Source organism: Heloderma suspectum, chromosome 2 (genome assembly GCF_057233095.1).
Source record: "Heloderma suspectum isolate Gila_16-S chromosome 2, 16-S_ref, whole genome shotgun sequence".
In the NCBI taxonomy this organism is placed as follows: domain Eukaryota; kingdom Metazoa; phylum Chordata; class Lepidosauria; order Squamata; family Helodermatidae; genus Heloderma; species Heloderma suspectum.
In genome coordinates, this window is record NC_139459.1 from 344,531,740 (window position 1) to 344,551,514 (window position 19,775).

The window sequence follows — 19,775 nt, forward strand, 5'->3', positions numbered from 1 at the left end:
ATTAGTAATTGGTTTCCACTGTTTACCCTATAGAGAAAAAAATCACACCTCATCACAGCTGATCAGTCTCTTGGCTGTCAGTAGTCAAATGGCAGCCACAGTTACACTTTCAGTATTATCCAGTCTTTTTTTAAATAAAGAAGTTGGAGAAAAACGTTTCCATTCCAGAAACATTCATCAGAATTTCCAGTTAATATTCAGCATTCTTGTGAATGGTGATGGCCAACATCCCTATGAGGAAAGGGTACAACATGCCTTCTCTATGATGGTGCCCCACTTATGGAATACACTCCCCAAAGAGGCTCAGCTGGCACCTATGTTATCTTTTCACCAGACAAAGACCTTTCTTTCCTCCTAGGCATTTTGGAGACCTAGTTCTAGGTTATTCTGGCTGTTTTATTAACTCCTGTGCTGTTTATTCTTTTGCATTATATTGTATTTTATTCTTTTACATACATGTATTGTTTTATATTTTAACTGTTATATGGCATTTTGGTTTTTTAACTGTTCATAATCCGCCCAGAGAACATTAGTTATTGGGTAGATTAGAAATGTAATTAATTAATTAATGAAAATAAAATAAAATATTGGGGGTTGTCCACTCAGACTGCTTTAGAAAGGGATTAGACAAATTCATGTGGAGTAAAGCTATCCGTGGCTGCTGATCATGATGGCTAATTGGCTATATATTCCCTCCAGTTTCAGAAGCAGTATGCTTCTCAATGCCAGTTGCTGGAGAACACAAGCAGGAGGGTGCTGTCTCACTCATGTCCTGCTTGTGGGCGTCCTGTTGGGACAGCTGGTTGGCCACTGTGCAAACAGAAATGCTGGACTAGACAGGCCTTTGGTCAGATCCTGCATGGCTCTTCCTATTTTCTTAACACTAACCAGAAAGTATTCTGTTGATCTGCTCATGAGTCTCCTGAAGAATCCCAAGATGGCAGATTATCTTACGAAGCAAATTTACAACATCAGTGCCCATTTGACAAATGTCGAATGAATTTGTGAGGAGGATGGTGTATGTCTTAGCAGTCGTTGGGTAGGATCATTAAACTAGAGCCTTCATGTTGAGAGGGCAGTGTACCTCTCAGAGCACAGGGGAAGGAGGTTGTATTCATGCTTCCCTTACAGACTTTTTGAATGTGGCAGGCTACCTGTTGTGGAAGTAGGCATGCTAGGTTAAGGCTGAAATGCTGCACAATTCTGCAGTCTACAACATGTGTCTCTGGGCTTTTCCAGTAGGGATGTTATCTTAATTGCTGCTGGCGACATTAGAGATGCGTATTCGGAAGAAAGCGCCATGGAAATCAATGGGCCTTACTCCCACATAAGTATGTCTAGTAAGCAAGAGTGTGGGGTAGTGGTTAGAGTCGGGAGACGGGAGACCTGGGTTCAAATCCCCACTCAGCCATGAAGTTCACTGGGTGACTTCGGGCCAGTCACCAACTCCTTCACAGGGTTATTATTGTGAGAATAAAATGGAGAGAGGAGGATCATGTATGTCACCTTGAGCTCAATGTAACAAATGAATACATAAATGCAGCAGCAGCAGCACCCTGTAATGTATATAGACAGAAATAAAAAAGATGCCATTATAGAGGAAAACACCTAATGTTTAAAAAAAATGCTAATTGGCTTTTGACAGCACTTTTGTCTTGTAGAAAACTTGGATATATGGATTTGCTTTCTCTTCTTATGTGATGTCATCACATTGAGTTATTGCAGTGTTTCCCAAATGGGTGTTCCATCTGATAAGAACAAGGGTCTCTGAGAAAATTCCGATGCTAGCAATATTTTCCCCTGTAAAACACGAAAAATGATGTACATATCAAAAATAGCTGAATCGTATTTAGACTGTAAAGGCTGCTACTGTGACATGGCTGTCCCAAAGCCTCATTGTCTCTTGCAAGCCCGAGCCAATGAGGGAGAGAGAGCAACCCTCAGCCTTCCTCAGGCCATTATGGGCGGCCTTGAGAATGCACGGCCCTATCAGAGCACAACATCTACATCACATGGCTGGTGTATGCAGCCAGAGCCAGGACTCAGGATATTGACTCACAGAGAGCCAAGCCTCAGTCTCCTCCGTAGGTAGGAGAGTAACTGCCGCAGTTACTGCGACTGGGAACCACAAAAGGGCGGCGCGGGGGGGGGGGGCACTGACAAGGAAAGGCTACACGTATTGGACAGCCATAAGTGTGCATTGGTGCAACTCTGAATGACTGGAAAATAATAATAATAAAAATGTGAACACATTTGCCCAAACGTTGGGGGCTGAAAAAATAAAAGGGGCTTGGACAACGAGTGGCAGCCCCTCCAAAGTGCCATTTGGGCCCTGCTGGAGGTGCAGCCAGTGGCGTCAGATGCTCGAGGTGGTGTGGGCAGGTGCAGTCAGGAAAAGTGGCTCTGTATCCAATAGCTGCAACTCACGATGGGTTGGCTCTGCCTGGTTCAGACAACCCACCGACCCATCGTGGGTCGAACAACCCCCAAAACAAGCCGTGGGTTGTCATGGTGGCTTGTTGCCCCCAAATAAGCCACCCTGTGGGAAGTGGTCTGCGTTTGGACAACACGACAACCCACCGTGACTACTTACCCACGATGGGTTGCTGTGTCGTGCAAACCCAGTCATTGTTGGACTGCAATTCCTATCACCCCTAGCTAGCATATATAATGGTGAGTGATGATGGGACTTATAGTCCAGTATCATCAGGAGGACCACACATGTCCTATCCCTGCTATATTCATGTGGGAGTAATTTTTGTTGCTTTCAGTGGGGCTTACTTCTGAGTAGACATGATGGGGCAATCTACATTACAACTTTAAGCTGGTTTCTAAACCTATTTTTAGCATTTACGGCTACCAAATACAGGAATTCTGGGAATTGTAGCTCTAGGAAGAGGGGCCGCTTGGGCAGGGGGCAGGGGTCTCTAGCAAAGAATTCTCAGTACCCTCATGAAACTGCAGGATCCCTTTAGATAAACCGGTTTGAAACCAGTTTAAAGTTGTAATGTAGATTGCCCCATGTATAGGATTACACTGTTAGGCTGCCATCCTGTATCTATTCAACTGAGAGAAGGGGGTGGCAGAGAGAGAAGGGGGCACCCACTTTTGGCTCTGGCCAGGCTGCATCCACCTGACACATTACCCCCAAGGGAATGCAGTCCTCAGAAAACAATGCAGGAAAAAACCTGGTTTAAGGTCACACAGCCTCTGAGCCCATCTAAGTCACTTACCAGTGGTGGGCAGGGATAGGCGACAGAGAGGCCATAGAACTCTGTTGTGGATCATGGCCTCTCCTCTCCCACTCCCTTCCCCACCCACTGGAATGCCCTCTTTTCAACCCCTTTGGGGTCATCCAAGGTGAAAGAAACCAGTGGAGTTCTTTCTGCAATGGCTGCAAGAGGAACTGGCTGGGCGCGGGAGGCGGGATCCTATGTCAGAGTCCTCCTTCCGAGGTCGTAGGAATGTGTACGGCCTCAGGAGGGGGAATCCAAAATATCCTATGGTCCCTGGGACACTCTCCCAGGGACTATAAGATTGTTTTGTAAAATTCTTTTAATAAAATAAACAAACATGAATTTCTGCTAAATGCCTTTTAAAATAAAAAAACAAAAAGACTGCTGGCAATTTATTTATTTTAGAAATAGTATTTGCTTGGCGGTTGCGTTAGGGATATTTGTAAAGCTGGTGTAGGCAACCTGTCCCCCCACCCCCCAAGTTTTTTTGGACTACGTCTCCTTTAATACCTGATCTGTAGTCCAAAACATCTGTAGGGCACTAGTTTGCCTACCCCGACTTAATGGGTAATAATTTTGTATTTGTATCTGAGCATATTGCTTCACCTTCACTGGAGCCCTGGGGCTGTAGCAGGTTCTGTACTACAGTATTTAAAATTTACTGTCACTGTATGGGTTATTCATTCATCCCTAAGAAAATTCCCCCAAAGTTGTTCTTCATGGCCTCTGCAGTGGAAGAAGAGATTTCAAATGAAATCCTAGAAGGCATGTGTTTCATCCCCACCACCCTCCTGATTTTAACATTGTATGCTTTGAGGTGAAGACATTTTACATACTAGAAACATTTATGGTGCTGGAATTTTATTCTTTTTTCCACTTAGATCAAAGATTTTTGTCCTAGCAGAATGCAGGGTTGGTAACTGCGCCTGCAGCAACCCTTGATTTCAGCAGGAGTGTTGTGAGGCCTTTGTAACTGTAGATAACATGGGTGTCACACAGTTAAAATAATTGGTGGGAGATTTAGCTCTTTAACTCTTCCATGTTTTTCTCATCAGATGTGAGGCAGGAACAAAAGCAAGAGATGTGGGACATGTTACACCCACAGGTCTTCCAATGTGCAGAGGCTCCAAAGTTTGTGTAAGTCCCTCATTTAGGGTGCAATCCTATGCATATTTAGACAGAGAAAAGACCTACAAGTCCCAGCATGCTGGGGGTTGTAGGCCTTTTCTCTGTCTAAACAAGCATAGGATTGCGCCCTTAGCTATGTAAAATACAGAAGATTTCCCCCCACACACACAATTCCACCAGATAGCCTGCCCCAACCTGGCACCCTCCAGAGATGATGGATTCCAAGTCCCATCAACCCCAGCCAGCATGTAGAATGGCCATGCTGGCTGGGCATGATCTGAGGCACACCAGACCTCTACCCACCAATCAACCCATTTGACTGTTTTTAACCTGGGTGTCACTTTGATGTATTTATTTCCACCACTCACTTTTATTGTTCATCACCCAGGGGACCTTGCTAATTGGGCAGTATACAATGTTGTAAGCAAATCAATCTCTAAAATGCTCAGCATAATGATGAGGCTGCGTCACTGGACTAATACGAAATGACGCCACCTTGCTTCCTTCCCACACTGCAAAAAAAAAAAAGGCCCTTTTCTTCTTTTCTCACATTTTGAGCATTGATGCAATACCCCTTATTTGTCAATGTCTGGCGACTGAGCCATTTCTGGGATTACATTCTCCTCCTCTGCGTTCTGTGAAATTCATCTCTCTATGGCTCCCAATGCATAAATACGGTCTACTAAGCAGACCACCCTCTGTTCCCAAATCTGTGCTCTCTGGAGAAGTGTCGGGGTTCCTTGGAGCCCCAGCATCCATTTCCTCTTCCTCTGATGGGCTGGTGAGCTCCATAGGCTGTCACAGGAGTGCTGGAAGCCTCCATGTCCTCTCCCCAGATTCAGAAACATGTAGGGTGGCCACCTATGCGTCACCAAAAAAGAGGACAAAAGAGGACACCAATGTGCATATGCAAATTTATATGTATAGGTACAAATTTAGAAATATTAACTATGATTTCAAGAGAAATACAACACACCTTAGCACAGTGGAAAAGACTGACCGGTGTGCCTGCTCAGTCTGCTGTCCAGGTGCTAACTGTGGATGGGCCCCTTCAAGACCATCAAGCCCCTGCCCTGGTCTCCATTCTTGCGGTCCTTTGACTTGAAACCAGACTTGGACTGGACACGTCTTCCAACAGAGGACTGTTCTTTGCTCTGAGGCCCCTTCAACTGTCCATGGGTGCCTGGTGCTGAGAGCATGGATTATTTTCTTTCTTTTTCAAAATATGTGGAAGGAATGAGAGACAGGAATGGTGCCCTGAGGTGCCTTAGCAACTCTTGTTCTTCTCCTGAATGGACCTCAGGAACAGGTGGACTCTAGTTCAGTGCCTCATCCCAGCAGTGCCTTTCACTAGGGCTTCTCTGTTCAGGATTGTTTCCCTGGCAAACTGAGCACTTCTTTAATAATTCCCCTGTACCATTCTTCAAGATGTCTGGCCAGGCATCTTGAGGAACATTAGCAGCAATGAAGCTATTTGCAAACAGGAGGGCTGCTGCCTTCTGGGTCAGGTGGAAGCCTGGACACCTCACATTCACAGGGAGATCCTCCTCTGGCAGAAAAGAAAGCCAGCACGGTGTATCATTCATCCCACCAGGCTGGAGCCCTCCTTTGCAAGCCAGTCCAGCTGAGGAAAAAGGCCTGGACCCTCCCTCTCCACAAAGGATTCATGTGCATGGAAGATTGGCAGCCTCTTGTGCTTTGCTCTGAAAAGAATAGGATGGGAGGCCTCCCTGACAACAGGTCTGACTTACACATAGGCCCACTGGCCTGCCTTTCAACAGGAGTCAGTGCTTACTGTAGGAACGTTAGTGCCTCTTCAGTGAGCACGGACTCCTCCATAGCAAAACCCAGATGCAGAGCCCTGGTCAGGTACACCACCAAGCAGATGCTGCAGACTGTTCTCCAAAGAAGGGATTACTGGCACACAAAACCTGAAAGCAAAGGGCACCCAGGTACTCCTAAACACAGCTGGTATCTCTAGGAGCGGTCTTGCTTGACACCCACGTTTTTGCTCTGGCAGCTGCTGGTTACTTTAAATTATTATTATTATTATTATTATTATTATTATTATTTTAAATTTATTAATCACCCATCTGGCCGGTCACCCAGCCACTCTGGGCGATGTACAAAGTATATAATAAAACAGATTAAAACAATAACATTATACAATAAAAACATTTTCTAAAATACCCTAACCCACCTCAAATGCCTGCCTGAACAACCACGTTTTTAAGAGGGGGAATGGCAGAGTTCCCTAGTGAGGGAGTTCCACAGAGTGGGGGCCACCACAGAAAAGGCCCTGTCCCTTGTCCCCACCAGTCTAGCTATCCTGGCTGATGGGACATAGCGAAGGCCATCTGAGGCTGATCTTGTTAAGCGGCCTGTCTGGTGTTGCTGGAGGCGCTCCTTAAGATAGTCTGGGCCGGAACCATATTAGGGATGTCAGAGAATTCAACCAAGGATCTCGGTGAGGTCAAATGCCAGTGCATTCGGCACCCTGAAATCTGTGGCGGGATGGCCTGCCGCCCCCGCCCCCCGCGGATCCCCCCCGGGACCAGACTTACCTGGGGCGGATGTTTCGGATGGCGGCGGCTCCAGCGGTGACTTCAGCAGCGGTGGCAGCTGGTCTTCCGACTGGCTGCCACCGCCGCCATTTGCAGTCTGTGTATATATTTTTTTTTACATGGACGTGGACGTGATAGGCTATGTAAAGACTTACGTAGCCTATCACGTCTGGGACTAGGTTAAAAAAACCACACGCGTACACATATGGCGGCGGCTACGGCCGCCGCCATTTGCGTTCCTTATTTTTGGCCATCTTAGTCTACGTCAATATTTACGTAGACTAAGACGGCGAAAATAAAGGGGAACGCAAATAGCGTAGTGGGCGCTATTTGCATTCCTTTTTGACTCGCCGTTTTAGCCTATGTAAATATTGACGTAGACTAAGACGGCCAAAAATAAGGAATGCCGCCGCCATTTGCGTATTCGTTGTTTTTTTTAAAAACCCACATGTGATAGGCTATGTAAAGATTTACGTAGCCTATCATAGCTGAATACAGGGACGCAAACGGCAGCGGCTGTGGCAGCCACCATTTGCGTCCCTGCTACCCAGCGGCCAGATGTCCGGCTGCTGGCGTAGCCGGCCAGTGGCTCCGTGGAATCCCCGCGGAGTGGAGCTGGCCATCGAGGATTCCTGGGGGGAGGAACAGAGCGCCTCCCCACAGTCGATGATTCCAGGGGGAGGGATGGAGCGCCTCCCCCTCTCAGCGGAAACAGAATGGAGCAGAAGGTAGGTGTTCCGTCCATCCCTAAACCATATAGGGTTTTAAAGGTCAAAACCAACACCTTGAATTTGGCCCGGAAAACAACTGGTAGCCAGTGCAACACCTTCAGCACCAGAGTGATGTGATCTCGCCAGCGGCTGCCTTTAATCAGGCGAGCCGCCGCGTTCTGTACCAGCTGCAGCTTCCGAACCGTCTTCAAGGGTAACTCCACGTAGAGCGCATTACAGTAGTCTAGATGAGAGGAGCCCAGGGCATGTACCACCGATGGGAGCAGATGGTCGGGAAGGAAGGGGCGCAGCCACCGTATCAGATGGAGTTGGTACAGTGCCGTCCAGCTCACGGCTGACACCTGACCTGATTACTTTAAATCCCTTGTCTCCCTGCCACTTGCTCCCAGATAGTGAAGCTGCAGTTACCTGACTCTGGGCTTGTCCCTGGGTTCCCATTAGGCTGCTGGAGATTTGAAGTTTCATCTCTAGCCTCTCCGGATGCCATCTTTCTTCTATCAAGATGGAGGGCAATCTGTAAGTTCTTCCACACACCTAAGAAAAACTGCACTCCAGAATCAGCTCCAGCTGCATGAAGAGCTCCTGGTCTTGGGGCGTCTGAAATGGGAAATGAAGCAATCAGAGGAGCTCAGGCTGAGATACTCAGAGTAACTGGGTTGGCAAACTGGTGCCGATATCAGCAACCCGCGCCCTCATTTTCAGATATTGGACCCAAATTTGAGAATTAGAAACACCAACATTAGAAACACCCCCCCAACACTAAATGCAGAAATGCCACAGACCCCTTGCAGTGTCATCACGCAGGTCTTTGGGCTTCTCGCCGTTTCAAGATGTGGCAGCTAGGGATGTATGGATTTTGTAACATCCATTCTGTATGCATTTTGAGGATTGTCAGGTGCCTTTTATTCCATTGTCCGCCCATTGGAGGAATCGGATTTTTCCACTTTCCCAGATGTGCACAAATTTGCATTTGAATTAGCACTTGTGAAAATGCACAAATCCCCCAAAATGCATAAATCCCACCCCCATGCATTTTCATGCATTAGCCCATGGGGGAAATGCATAAGTTTGGTCAGTTTTTTATTTTATGTATTTTTCTATGACTAAATGTGCATAAAATTTCAGAAAGTAAAAAAAAACTGGCCCACAAGTCTGCGGAATCTGTGTGACTTGGGAAAAGCTGGTTCGCTGCAGAATCCGTGGGTTGGATTCCCAGAAATCTAGGGATGTCAGAGGATTCTGCCATGGATCTCAGTGAGGCCGAATGCCAGTGCATTTGGCCCCCCAAAATCCGTGGTGGAACGAAGCCCCCCCTGCGAAAGACGTGCGAAACAGAGCACTTACCTGGTGCCGTTCATGCTGCTTTGCTAATGGCGGCCGCGTCTGCGGCCGCCATTCGCTTCCCCATTTTTGGTGTGATAGGCTAGGTAAATACTTACGCAGTAAGTAAGGTGGCGACAGTAAGTGAAAAGGGAACGCAAATGGCGGCAGGTACGGTGGCTGCCATTTTCATTCCTGTTTTTTTGCCATGATAGGCTACATAAATATTTACGTAGCCTATCATGGCGAAAGACAGGGGAGCAAATCGTGGCTGCTACACCATTTGCGCCCCTGTTTTTTTGCCATGATAGGCTACGTAAATATTTACTTAGCCTATCACGGCAAAAAAACAGGAACGCAAATGGTGGCCTCTGTAGCCGCCGCCATTTGCGTCCGCAGGCTCTGCACACCTGCGAATGCACCCAGCTGGCAGCTCCGTGGAGTTGCCGTGGAGCGGAGCCAGCCGGAGAAGGTTTTCAGGGGGAGTGCCTCCCCCCACCGCCAATCACCCCTTCGAAAAGGTAAGTGACTTTCGCACATCCCTACAGAAATCTGACACACTCCGGGAGAGAGCAGAGGACAGGAAGGCCTGGCGTGCTATGGTCCATGGGGTCACGAAGAGTTGGACACGACTTAACAACTAAACAACAACAACAACAGAAATCTGAACTCATATGATGCCGCTGTGAATCTCTCCCACATCTCTAGAGGCAGCTAAGGAACAGCACCTTGCGCATTGGACTTCAGCTGGTGGGTCTGGTGTTTTGCAGCCTAGTTTGAGGTGGCCTGCAGCAACAGCATGACTACCACAGAAATATATCAGCCTTCCCTGGTGCCCTAGATGATTTGGACCACACCACCCAGCATTCCTGGCTGGCGAAGAGGGGAGTTGAAGTCCAAAACATCTGGGGGCACCAGGTTGGGGAAGGCTGAAATATGTCACAAACGTATTAAGAAGCAAGTCTTCACATGCGTGTTTGGTTAAAGGGGGATCCCACATTTTAAGAAGATGAAGGTGGCGACTGATCTTGCATACTGTTTTTGACTGGAGCTGCATTGCAGGGACAGCTTTGCCACAGTGGTCCATGCATTGATGACATCAAAACTGGATTACTGCAATGCGCTTTAGGTGGGGCTGCCCTTCAGATTGGTCTGGAAGCTGCAGTTGGTGCAGAATGCCACAGCCAGGTTGGCAACGGAAGCAACTTATTGCCAGCATGTTACACCTATGCTGAGGGAACTGCACTGGCTGCCGGTACACTGCTGGGCTGGGCTTCAGGTTTAGATACTTGTTTACAAATCCGTAAACAACTCAAGACTTAAGAGATCACCTGACCCCCCTACCTGCCTTTTCAGTTGCTGCACTCATGAAAAGACACCCTCCTTGGGGTGCCTAAGATATCAGAGGTCAGGTCTGTAATGGTTCAGAATAGGGCCTTTCATATCACGGTGCCTACCCTCTGGAACTCCCTACCAGTAGAAATTAGGTAGACACCACTCCTTCGGAGTTTTCGGTGCTTACCGAAACCTTACTTGTTCGAACAAGATTTCCCAGAACAGAGATCTTGGGCTTCTTCACAAGGAGCTTTTATCCTGTGATTGAGATTGCTCACTCATGGAAGTTTGCAGGCTCTTTAGATGATGCCGTGATTCTCCAAGGCGTCTCCTGCACTAAATGACCTTTGTTCCATTTTTAAATATATCGCAGATAATGAGCTATCAGATTACCCTGCTGTGTTCCACTTGAGATCCCTCTGTGAAAAGAGGATAAGCGGCAAGAAGAGGAGCAAGATGAGTGAAAGATAATTAAAGACTCAGATATGGGGAGGGGGGAGAAGGGGAGGGGGGAAAGGAAGCACGTGAAAAAGGGAGTCACTGTGATTCTGCATTTAAATGGAAGCAGAAAGCCCTGTTTTAAATGCAGGATGTTAGGCTGGTTGTAGAGATACTCCTTGTCTTCCCTGTCATGCTATTGTCACACTACTGTCTCTCCTAAGTTTTTATACAGTATTTTATTATGGGTTTATACTGTATCATTTCTGTATCACTTCAAAATTTCTTTTTAATGTAACAATGGGCAGAGGGCTAGCCGTGTTGATCTGTAACAGCAAAAAACAACAGAGTCTTGTAGTACCTTAAAGACTATGACATTTCTTCCGGCAGAAGCTTTCGTGGACACTGTCCACTTTATCAGATGCATGATGTTATGCATTTGATGATGTGGATAGTGTCCACGAAAGCTTCTGCCAGAAGAAATAGGTGCCACAAGAAACGTTGTTGCTCTTAACGGAAGCAATTCATAAATATCAGTAAATAACTAAATATGGGTGAATACTGTGCTTCCCCTTCCAGGGCACCCCTACCTGTAGTCCTAGGCAGTCTGAGCTGCCTCCAGCACAGAAGTAGTGCCCTGAGGTCAGCCGATGTCAGGGTTGCCTCTGAGCACAGGGAGTGGCACAGTAGCTCAGATTCTGAAGAAAAATTGCAAGACATGGGGGAAGAAGTTTCCCAGGCTCATCCAGAGATGGAGACACAGACTCCTCAGGCTTCAAAGGCCCTACTGGATGGAGAGGGCCCCTCTTCACCCCCCCCCCCAAGAGAGATAGCGAACAGGGAGAGGTGGGGCTTGGAGAGCCTGAATTCTTAGATGCCAGGTGCAGACGCAGAGCCAACAGAGAGATGGCAGGGGCGGAGCTTAGATGGTCTGCCCGATTGGCCCGGCATGAACACCTGCGCTTAGAGGCCTCACGAGAGAGAGGGAGATCCCCAACCCACCCCTTAAGTTAGGATAGTAGCCCACCTTTTCTTCAAATGGTGGGCAACTTTCGTAGCTTTCTTTTGAACTCCCTGAAGGCGTTTCTTTTGTAGACTGTGAGTCACTGACAATTTGCATCTGTATGACCCAATGAAGTAAGTGGATTAAAAGCTGTGGACTGAAGCCTTTTGTCTGTGTTTTGATTTGGCTTTTGATTTTGAAGTTTTCAGCAGGGGCAAAGGGAATCTTGACAGCCTCTGGCTCGAGCAGTGCTGCGTTCCAGACAGGTTGCTCCGGGGCAGCACTGCTCTTGCCGGAAGCAGTATTCCAGGCACCGCACCTGAGCCAGCCTCACCTGTAGGGTTGCCCTATGTCCTCTTTTACAGAGAACAACCATCCATTTGCGGGTGTCCCCTATTGGAAGGTCCAGTTCAGTTTAAAGATAAAGAACCCTAAGAACAGTTGCTCATCAACAGTTAGCGCCTGGACAGGAGACTGAACCGGGAGGCACTCAGGTCACCTGGCTACATTCCTCCACACTGTGATGAGATGTACTATATTTCAATTTAAATTGTAATAATTCTTTCTAAATTTCCATCTATACTTAGATAGATTGGAATGATGCATTTCCTCTTTTTTGCAATCCGTAAGTGGCCACCCTTCCAAGCAATAAAGGGGAAGAGGACACACAGACTGCCCCCGAGGTTGGTTGTCCTCTCCTTGCACAGTGGAAAGGGCTGCTGCCTGTTTCTGCAGCCTGGGGAACTGGACCCTCTCCAGGGGATGATCTCATTGAGAGGGAGGAATGGACTCAAAGCTAGCTTGAACAGGGATGGGCCGGCCACCAGGCCAGAAAGGATGGCCACCATTGGTTTACTCTGAGAAGTAAGTGAGGAGGGGGCATAGAAGTGCACATGGTAGCCCCAACCCTAACAGCCTGCTCACATCACCTCCAGCCTTCCCACACTGATGCTAAGCACTATCTGGGTTCCCAGACCTAGGGAGGATTCTAATGCACTTAGTATGCCCCTGGCTTCAGATCTTCCTGCTCCATGTGGGAAGCCCGGGGTGAGGACCAAGGGGTGAAGACCATGCATGGGGGGTGGGGCTAGCGTCTGTCCCACTTTGTGCCCACGTGTGTTCAGCCAAATGCCTGAGGAGGATCATAAAAGTCACTCACCAAACTTGGTGGTTGAGCCAGGCTAGAAATGGTCATAATGGTATAAATAATGTTTTTATTGAAATGATCACTTTGGTGGGGGAGCCGATATAGAATTACTACTTCACCCTCGAAATGTGGGCATGATATTTAGATGGAGTATATTTGCATGATGGCCTCAATAATGGCTTTCTGTCTGTAGGCAAGAATGTTTTTATTAAAGCAGTTCATTTCTTCTTCTTCTTCTTCTTCTTCTTCACTGCTCAGTGTTTTAATCTGTATAGTTAATTAACAGTTCAATCCTATACATACCTACTCAGCAGAAAACCCCATTGAGTTCAATGGGACTTACTCCAAGGTAGGTATTTATTTATCTATTTATTTATTATATTTTTAATCCACCCAACAACAAATGTTCTCTGGGCAGATTACAAACAGATAAATGTGTAAAGCAGGGGTGGGCAACTTTTGGGGTTCCAAGGTCCAATTCTACCACCACCACCACCACCCCGGAAGCAACCACAGGATGAGAAGGAATGTTAAATTTAATGATAACAGAACTGAAATGGGATGCATCTTTTTCAGGAGAAGTAATAAAGTCCATATGTATAAATCAAACACAATATTACTACTAGACGCTACTTTGCTATATCTAACACTGAATCTATAAAAACTAGTGACATAAGCAAGTTATTCCCATAAACCGATGGCAAGTTATTACATATGTTGTGGATATTGGTAGAATGACTAATTGTGAGACAGTAGTTGAAATTACAACTCACTCTCAGATTATATGAAAAACAGCTCAACCACTAATAACAAGTGTTTACTTGCTGCAAAATTGGTGCTATGAGGAAAAACCTAGAGAACTTCAAAACCATCTCAGTCTGGCTTAGCTCAGTTATCTAAAGTTTAGAATCTAACTAAGGGTACAATCCTATGCAGATAGGCGGCTGCCTCCGAACTCGTAGGCGACTGCCTATCCAATGCAGAGCAGGAGAAGCACAGAGGAGATCATTCCCTCCGCGCTCCTCCTGCCCTGCATTTTTGGCTAGACAGCTGATTGCGGCTGTCTAGCCGCAGGAAGTCGGAGTGCGGGAGGAGGCTGCCGGACGACACATTGGATGAGTGGTACAGGCATTTCTGCCCTCCCTGCCCCGGAATGCCCCCTGGAATGCCCTGTTTCGACTGCTCTGTGCTCCTCTTGCGAATGTGGAGGATGGGGCTTCTCTGTGCTTGCCTGTGAAGCAGCGCAGAAGGGGGGGAAGGTCGGTTCTCCGGGAACTGACTTCGGAGCGTGGGCTCCGAAGTCAGTTCCCGGAAAACAAGATATCCTATGTCCATCTAGCTGCTGACTAGAGGCCATAGGATTGCTCCCTAAATTAAATTGTAAGGCTGATGCTTACAATTACAGTCCGCTGGGGGGTCTGTGTGGAGGGGGAGGCAATCCATTCCTCCCCTCGGAAACCTCCCCTGCTGGCTCCGCTCCGCAGTGAGGCTGCGGAGCCACCGGCTGGGTCCATCCGCTGCCGGTATTAGGACGCAAATGGCATCCGGTGTAGCGGACACAATTTGCGTCCCTGCCTTTTGCTGTGATAGGCTACATAAATCTTTACATAGCCTATCACGGCAAAGAGCAGGGACACAAATGGCATCCGCTACGCCGGATACCATTTGCGTCCGAAGACAGGCAGCAGTGGACGGGACAGGCGGCAGCGGATGGCAGTGGATGGCTGGCAGCAGGTAGGATCTGGCCGGCGCAGATTCCCCCAGGTGGCGGAGGTGAGTCTTTCATTCCACTGCAGACTCCGGGGGGCCAGATTCTTAGAATCCGGCCTCATTGGAGTCCGTGGCAGAATTCTCCGCCATCCCCAGTATACAGACAGCATGACTAGTAGCCATTGATAGCTTTATCCTTCATGCATTTCTCTGATCTTAAATACATCCAAAGTGGTGGCCATCACTACATCTTATGGGAATGAATGCCATAGTTTAACTATGTGCTGTGTGAAGAAGTTTTTCCTTTTATCTGCCCTGAATCTCCCACCAATCAGCTTTATGGGATGACCCCAGGTTCTAGTGTTTTGAGAAAGGGAGAAAAAGGTCTCCCTATCCACATTCTTTACACCATGCATATTTTGTACACCTCTATCATGTCTCCCCTCACCCTCCTTTTTTCCACGCTAAACAATTCCAGCTGTTGTAGCCTTCTCTCATGGGGGAGATGCTCCAGCCCCTTCCAATCTGCTACCTGGAAAAAGTTGCTGCTGTTTACTTCCACTTACGCACCACTTTTAGTGGAAAGGCAGGTTATAATTAGTGGGGCTTTAACCTTTCTCATTGCCGTGGTCTTTGGGGAGCGCATGATGGGAGGAGGGTCTCACATGATCTATTGATGGGGGGAGGGGTAATTGGGTGCAAGCCTCCTGTGTCTTTTGCACTTGCACGACAGGTGAACATTCAACAGATGGAGCATTCCCCTACCACTGCATTTCTAAGTTGGAGAAAGCAGAACCTGTTGAATGTCTGCTTGCCACACAGCTGTTAGAGGCATGGAAGCCCTGCCAAGGAAAAGTGTCAGCTATAGTTAATCAGGCTGAGAAATGCCTCTAATACATGGCCATCAGTTGGCTAGAAGCACTGGTTTGTTATTTCCAGAAGTTTTGAAAGCCAACATATTATCCTTCAACCCTCACAACAGCATAACCCCACAAATTAACCCTAGGTGCTTCATACATCAGCCTCTCTGGTAACACCATTGATTTAATGGTGTTACTCTCAATGCATTTTCAGTTCCCTAGTCTGGCCGTCGAACTTCAGTAGCCCTCCTACTCTTAACCACTACCTAGACACATGCAAAAGGTTGCTCATAATTCGAAGAACAGGAAAAGCATTTGGTGGTTATGCCCTTTGATGTTACTAAATGTGCAGCATCACTCTTTGTTATTTTTAGTGCCACACCAAAAATTTCTCCCACATTTTTTGTGACCGTTCCCATTCAATTTAATAGAAAAGAAATTGCTTTCAAAAAGAAATTCAAAGGAGAAGAAATTTCAGAGAAATTCTCGTGGGCTGGGTTTGGGGTTGTTGTGCTTACTTTAGTTATGAGGTGGCCATGGAGCTTAATTTACCTCTGAGGTGGCCATGGAGTGCACAGAGATTCATTGTACAATAATCTCCGTGGCAGCCTGTCGCCTCCTCAACTTCCCCGCGCTTCAATTAATGCCACCATGGGGATCATCATAATTCCTCCCATGGGCCCTTTTCAGTTCAGGAAGTGCAGGTGGCCTGGGAGGCTGCAGAGCAACGGAAAGATGAGTAATAGAGGGAGAAAAGACACACAGCACCGTCGGCCACCTCGCACTGATTAGGTACGCTCAAAAACCACAATAAATTCAAACGTCTGCCTCAGAAGAGTGGAAGCCTCAACACAGTTGATGCTGTTGCCACTTGCAGGAGCAGTGCAATAAACCAAAAACCCTGAGGAAAAAAGAAAGGCCCTGTGCTACAGCCCCTGCCAATAGTCAGCCCCATCTGTAAGAAACTGTTGGAGAATTTCTCCCCCCCCCCCAGGAGAAATTCGGCAAAATTGTCCCCCCAATTTCCCTGCCCACAAATAGGCTGGAGAATTTTGAGAGGCCATTTGCGCACAGCTCTAGTTATTTTAGCGACAAAAGAAACCACTGCCCAGTTGTGGCTTCTATCAAGTGTGTGTGTATGTGTGTGTGTAGTGGAAGGATGATTCTAAATGGAAGACAATGTGGAAAGAGAACTGATCATGCCCCCTGCCACACACACACACACACACACACCACCCTAGCAGTGTGGCCCCATCTAAATAGCTATACCCAGGGAGGTTGGAGAAATCTGCAACAACTTCAAATCAGCTCAGGTTTCTATGAATCTGACCTATGAATTACGCAGCAGACCAGCTTTTTCTGAGTCACGCAGATTCTGTGGTCCAGTTTTTCACCGGAGGGGGGGGATTTGCATTAGTCTGCATTTGCACAAGGACAAAACTCTGGTTAAAAAAACAATGGATTCATCAATGAGAGGATAGAGCAAAAGATGACTGACAATCCACGAAAAACAGACAGAATGGATTTAACGAAATCTGGACATCCCCCAGCCCTGCCCTTCATACTGCATTCACTGCACAAGCCTCGGTATGTCTCTATTCAGAAGGAAGTCCCACGTACCGGATTCAGTGGAGCTTACTCCCGCCAGGCAAGTGTGCGCACACAAGATCGCAGCCTAAAAAGGAGCGGGGTATCATGCGACCCTCTGATCGGATTCCGCGAGGAGGATCGCACCGCTGTCTTGCAGCACTGCTGTGTCGCAGCTGCGGCTTGGCGCTTGGCGCTGAATGAATCCACGAGCACACGCGTTGCGCTCTCCCGCCGCTCGCTAAGAGCACAAGAACGTCAGACAGACGGAACGCGTCTGCTCAGACCAAAACATCAACAGAATGCGAGTGAGAAAGAGAACGGCGGAAATGCAGAAAAGGATTCGGGCAACTGATGCACACTCCGCCCACATGAAGTCGGGTGGGACGGTGCTGTTGCACCCATCTCTTGCTTGTGTGGGTTTCCTGTGTTTCGGCCGCTGTGTGAACAAAATGCTGGACTAGATAGACCTGGGTCTGATGCAACCTGGCTCTTCTCATGTCCTTATGCTGGGGGTGGGGAGAGAAAACAGGGTTCCGGGTTCCGTCCTCCGTGCCTTCCCGGCACATCACTTGCGGCTAACCTTTCACACACACCAGTCACACTTTCTTCTTTCATTCATCGTGCCTCGATCCTCCTATGCGTGTTTGCTCAGACGAGTTTTGAACGGGACTTTCCTTGGCCTGACCCCCTCCAATAAACGTGCCCAGAATTGCAGCCAAGCGTACTTAGGGGGAAGCCCCAGTGAACGCTACTTCCGAAAAAAACTTGCATAGAGGATCCGGGCCACCCCTGAGCGTTTATAGGGCTTGGGGCAGGTGCGATGCAGGGGAACATGCCCCCCCCCCCGCAAGGACCCAAGCGCATGTGGGGCTCCAATGAAGAATGTAGCAGCGGGCAAAGGTGCGCGCAGGAACTGAGGCAAGCTCCCCACCCTTTTGCTTGGCGGGGGCAAATTGCTCCTCTCCCCCCTTCCTCCGGGCAGCGCTGTCTAGAGCCGGGCTGTGAGTCCGCTTCCCTTTGCCTAGTCGGGGATCCGCGGAAAGAGCCCGTCGATCGAGCCCACCTTTTGCTAACCGGCGGGGGAGGCGGGCAGGGGAAAGGAGATCTCCAGTTACTTGCCTGAAGAGTGCGACGCGCCAGCCCGCTCCCTTCTCCGCAGTCTGTCGGCTTGTCAGATCGGGGGGTTGGTGGTGGCGCGCTAAGAAACCAGCTGACACCTCAACGACTCACATGCTCAAGACTCCAACAAACCAATAACCATGGAAGGGGGGGGGGAGGTAGAGTAAAATACCCCCCCCCTTTTTTCGGTGTCTGTGTGTAGGCGATGGCGATGCACCCAGCGCGGTGCAAATGTGTTGCTTTCCCGATTCCACAGGGATCAGCTTCTCCGGCCAAGCTGAGACGCGGGGCGCTTGTTCGCGAGAGGAAGCGGGCCGGGCGGGGCAGCAGGGGACGGAAAGTCGCGCTCGGGCGCGTCGTGGCTTAGGGTTGCGCGGGGGGGGGGGGGGGGCGTGACAGGCCGTGATCGGAGAGCCGCCTTGGCGGCCAGGCCTGCAGCACAGCTCTAAGCCGCTTCGCTTGCTCGCCCTCGCGCGCTTCACCCCGGTCTAGCACGGAGCACAGCTCCTAGACAGGCCTGCTCAGCCAGGATGCGCCCCTGGTGGGGACTGAACACATCCATGGAGGAGAAGGCTGTCAATGGCTACTAGTCCTCATGGCTCTAAGCTACCTCCGGTATCGGAGGCAGTATGACTATGTACACCAGTTGCTGGGGAACATGGGTGGGAGGGTGTTGTTGTACTCCTGCTTGTGGGTTTCCTGTGGGCAGCTGGTTGTCCACTGTGTGAACAGAATGCTGGACTGGATGGTCCCTTGGCGGTGGAGGCTGGTGGGTCCAATTTTGGTGGGGCAGTGCATCCATCCTGAGTTTCAATCAGAACCAGCCAGCACTCTAAATGAGCTATCCAAAGTGCTCAGCCTTATCTCCCCAATAGGTTCAGCACCTCGGATAGCTCCTTTAACGTTCTGACAACCCCAGAATGGCTACACAGCCCCACCAAAATCGGAGCCACCAGCCTCCACTGTCCCTTGGTCTGAACCAGCACGTATCTTCTTATGGTCTGAGAAGTAAGCCCCATTGAGTTCAGTGAGACCTACTGCTGGGTTAGGGTACAAAACCACCTCTCTCTCTTCTGATCTCGGAGGCTAAGCAGGGTCAGCCCTGGTTGGTACTTGGATGGGACACCGCCTGGGAATCAGGCTTCCTGCATTGAGCAGAGGGTTGGACCCGATGGTCCTGTAGGCCCCTCCCAATCCCATGCTTCTATGATTCTATGATATATATATGCCCCAACTGGATGGCCCGACCTGATGTTTTGGCCTACAACTCCCATCAGCCTCAGCCAGCATTGCCAATGGTCAGGGACTATGGGATTCCCTATCTAAGGATGCAAGTGCTGGTGGGACTGTAGCTTTTTAAAAGAAGTTGAATAAACAAAGAGACAGTAAGGTCACAGAATGTCAAATTGGCAGATGTAAGATACAAAAGAAATGCTGGAACCCTTGTGAGCCTTCCTTTTTTTGGTGGAGGGGGGAGGGATTGCCTGAGCTGTTGAAATGTCCATGCAAAGGTGGATTGCGCACTAGGAGATGTGCTTCACAGTCCACAGTTCCCAGGGTTTGTTCTAATTTCTTTTCTCCTGCATTGTCTAAG

At 48.6% G+C, this 19,775-nt stretch overlaps 1 protein-coding gene across 1 annotated transcript in view; it reads right to left on the reverse strand.

Moving 5' to 3' along the window:
• Nucleotides 1-18,224, reverse strand: part of LOC146355319 (C-type lectin domain family 2 member D-like) — a 38,916-nt gene extending 20,692 nt beyond the window's left edge. Inside the window, exons 1-2 of the mRNA XM_084840855.1 lie at nucleotides 18,182-18,224; nucleotides 8,068-8,256 (exon numbers count right to left, since the gene is read on the reverse strand). Coding sequence (XP_084696981.1) covers nucleotides 8,068-8,146 — 79 coding nt within the window. The 5' untranslated portion in view covers nucleotides 8,147-8,256; nucleotides 18,182-18,224. The remainder of the gene's footprint in view (nucleotides 1-8,067; nucleotides 8,257-18,181) is intronic.
• Between the last annotated feature and the right edge of the window lie 1,551 nt (nucleotides 18,225-19,775).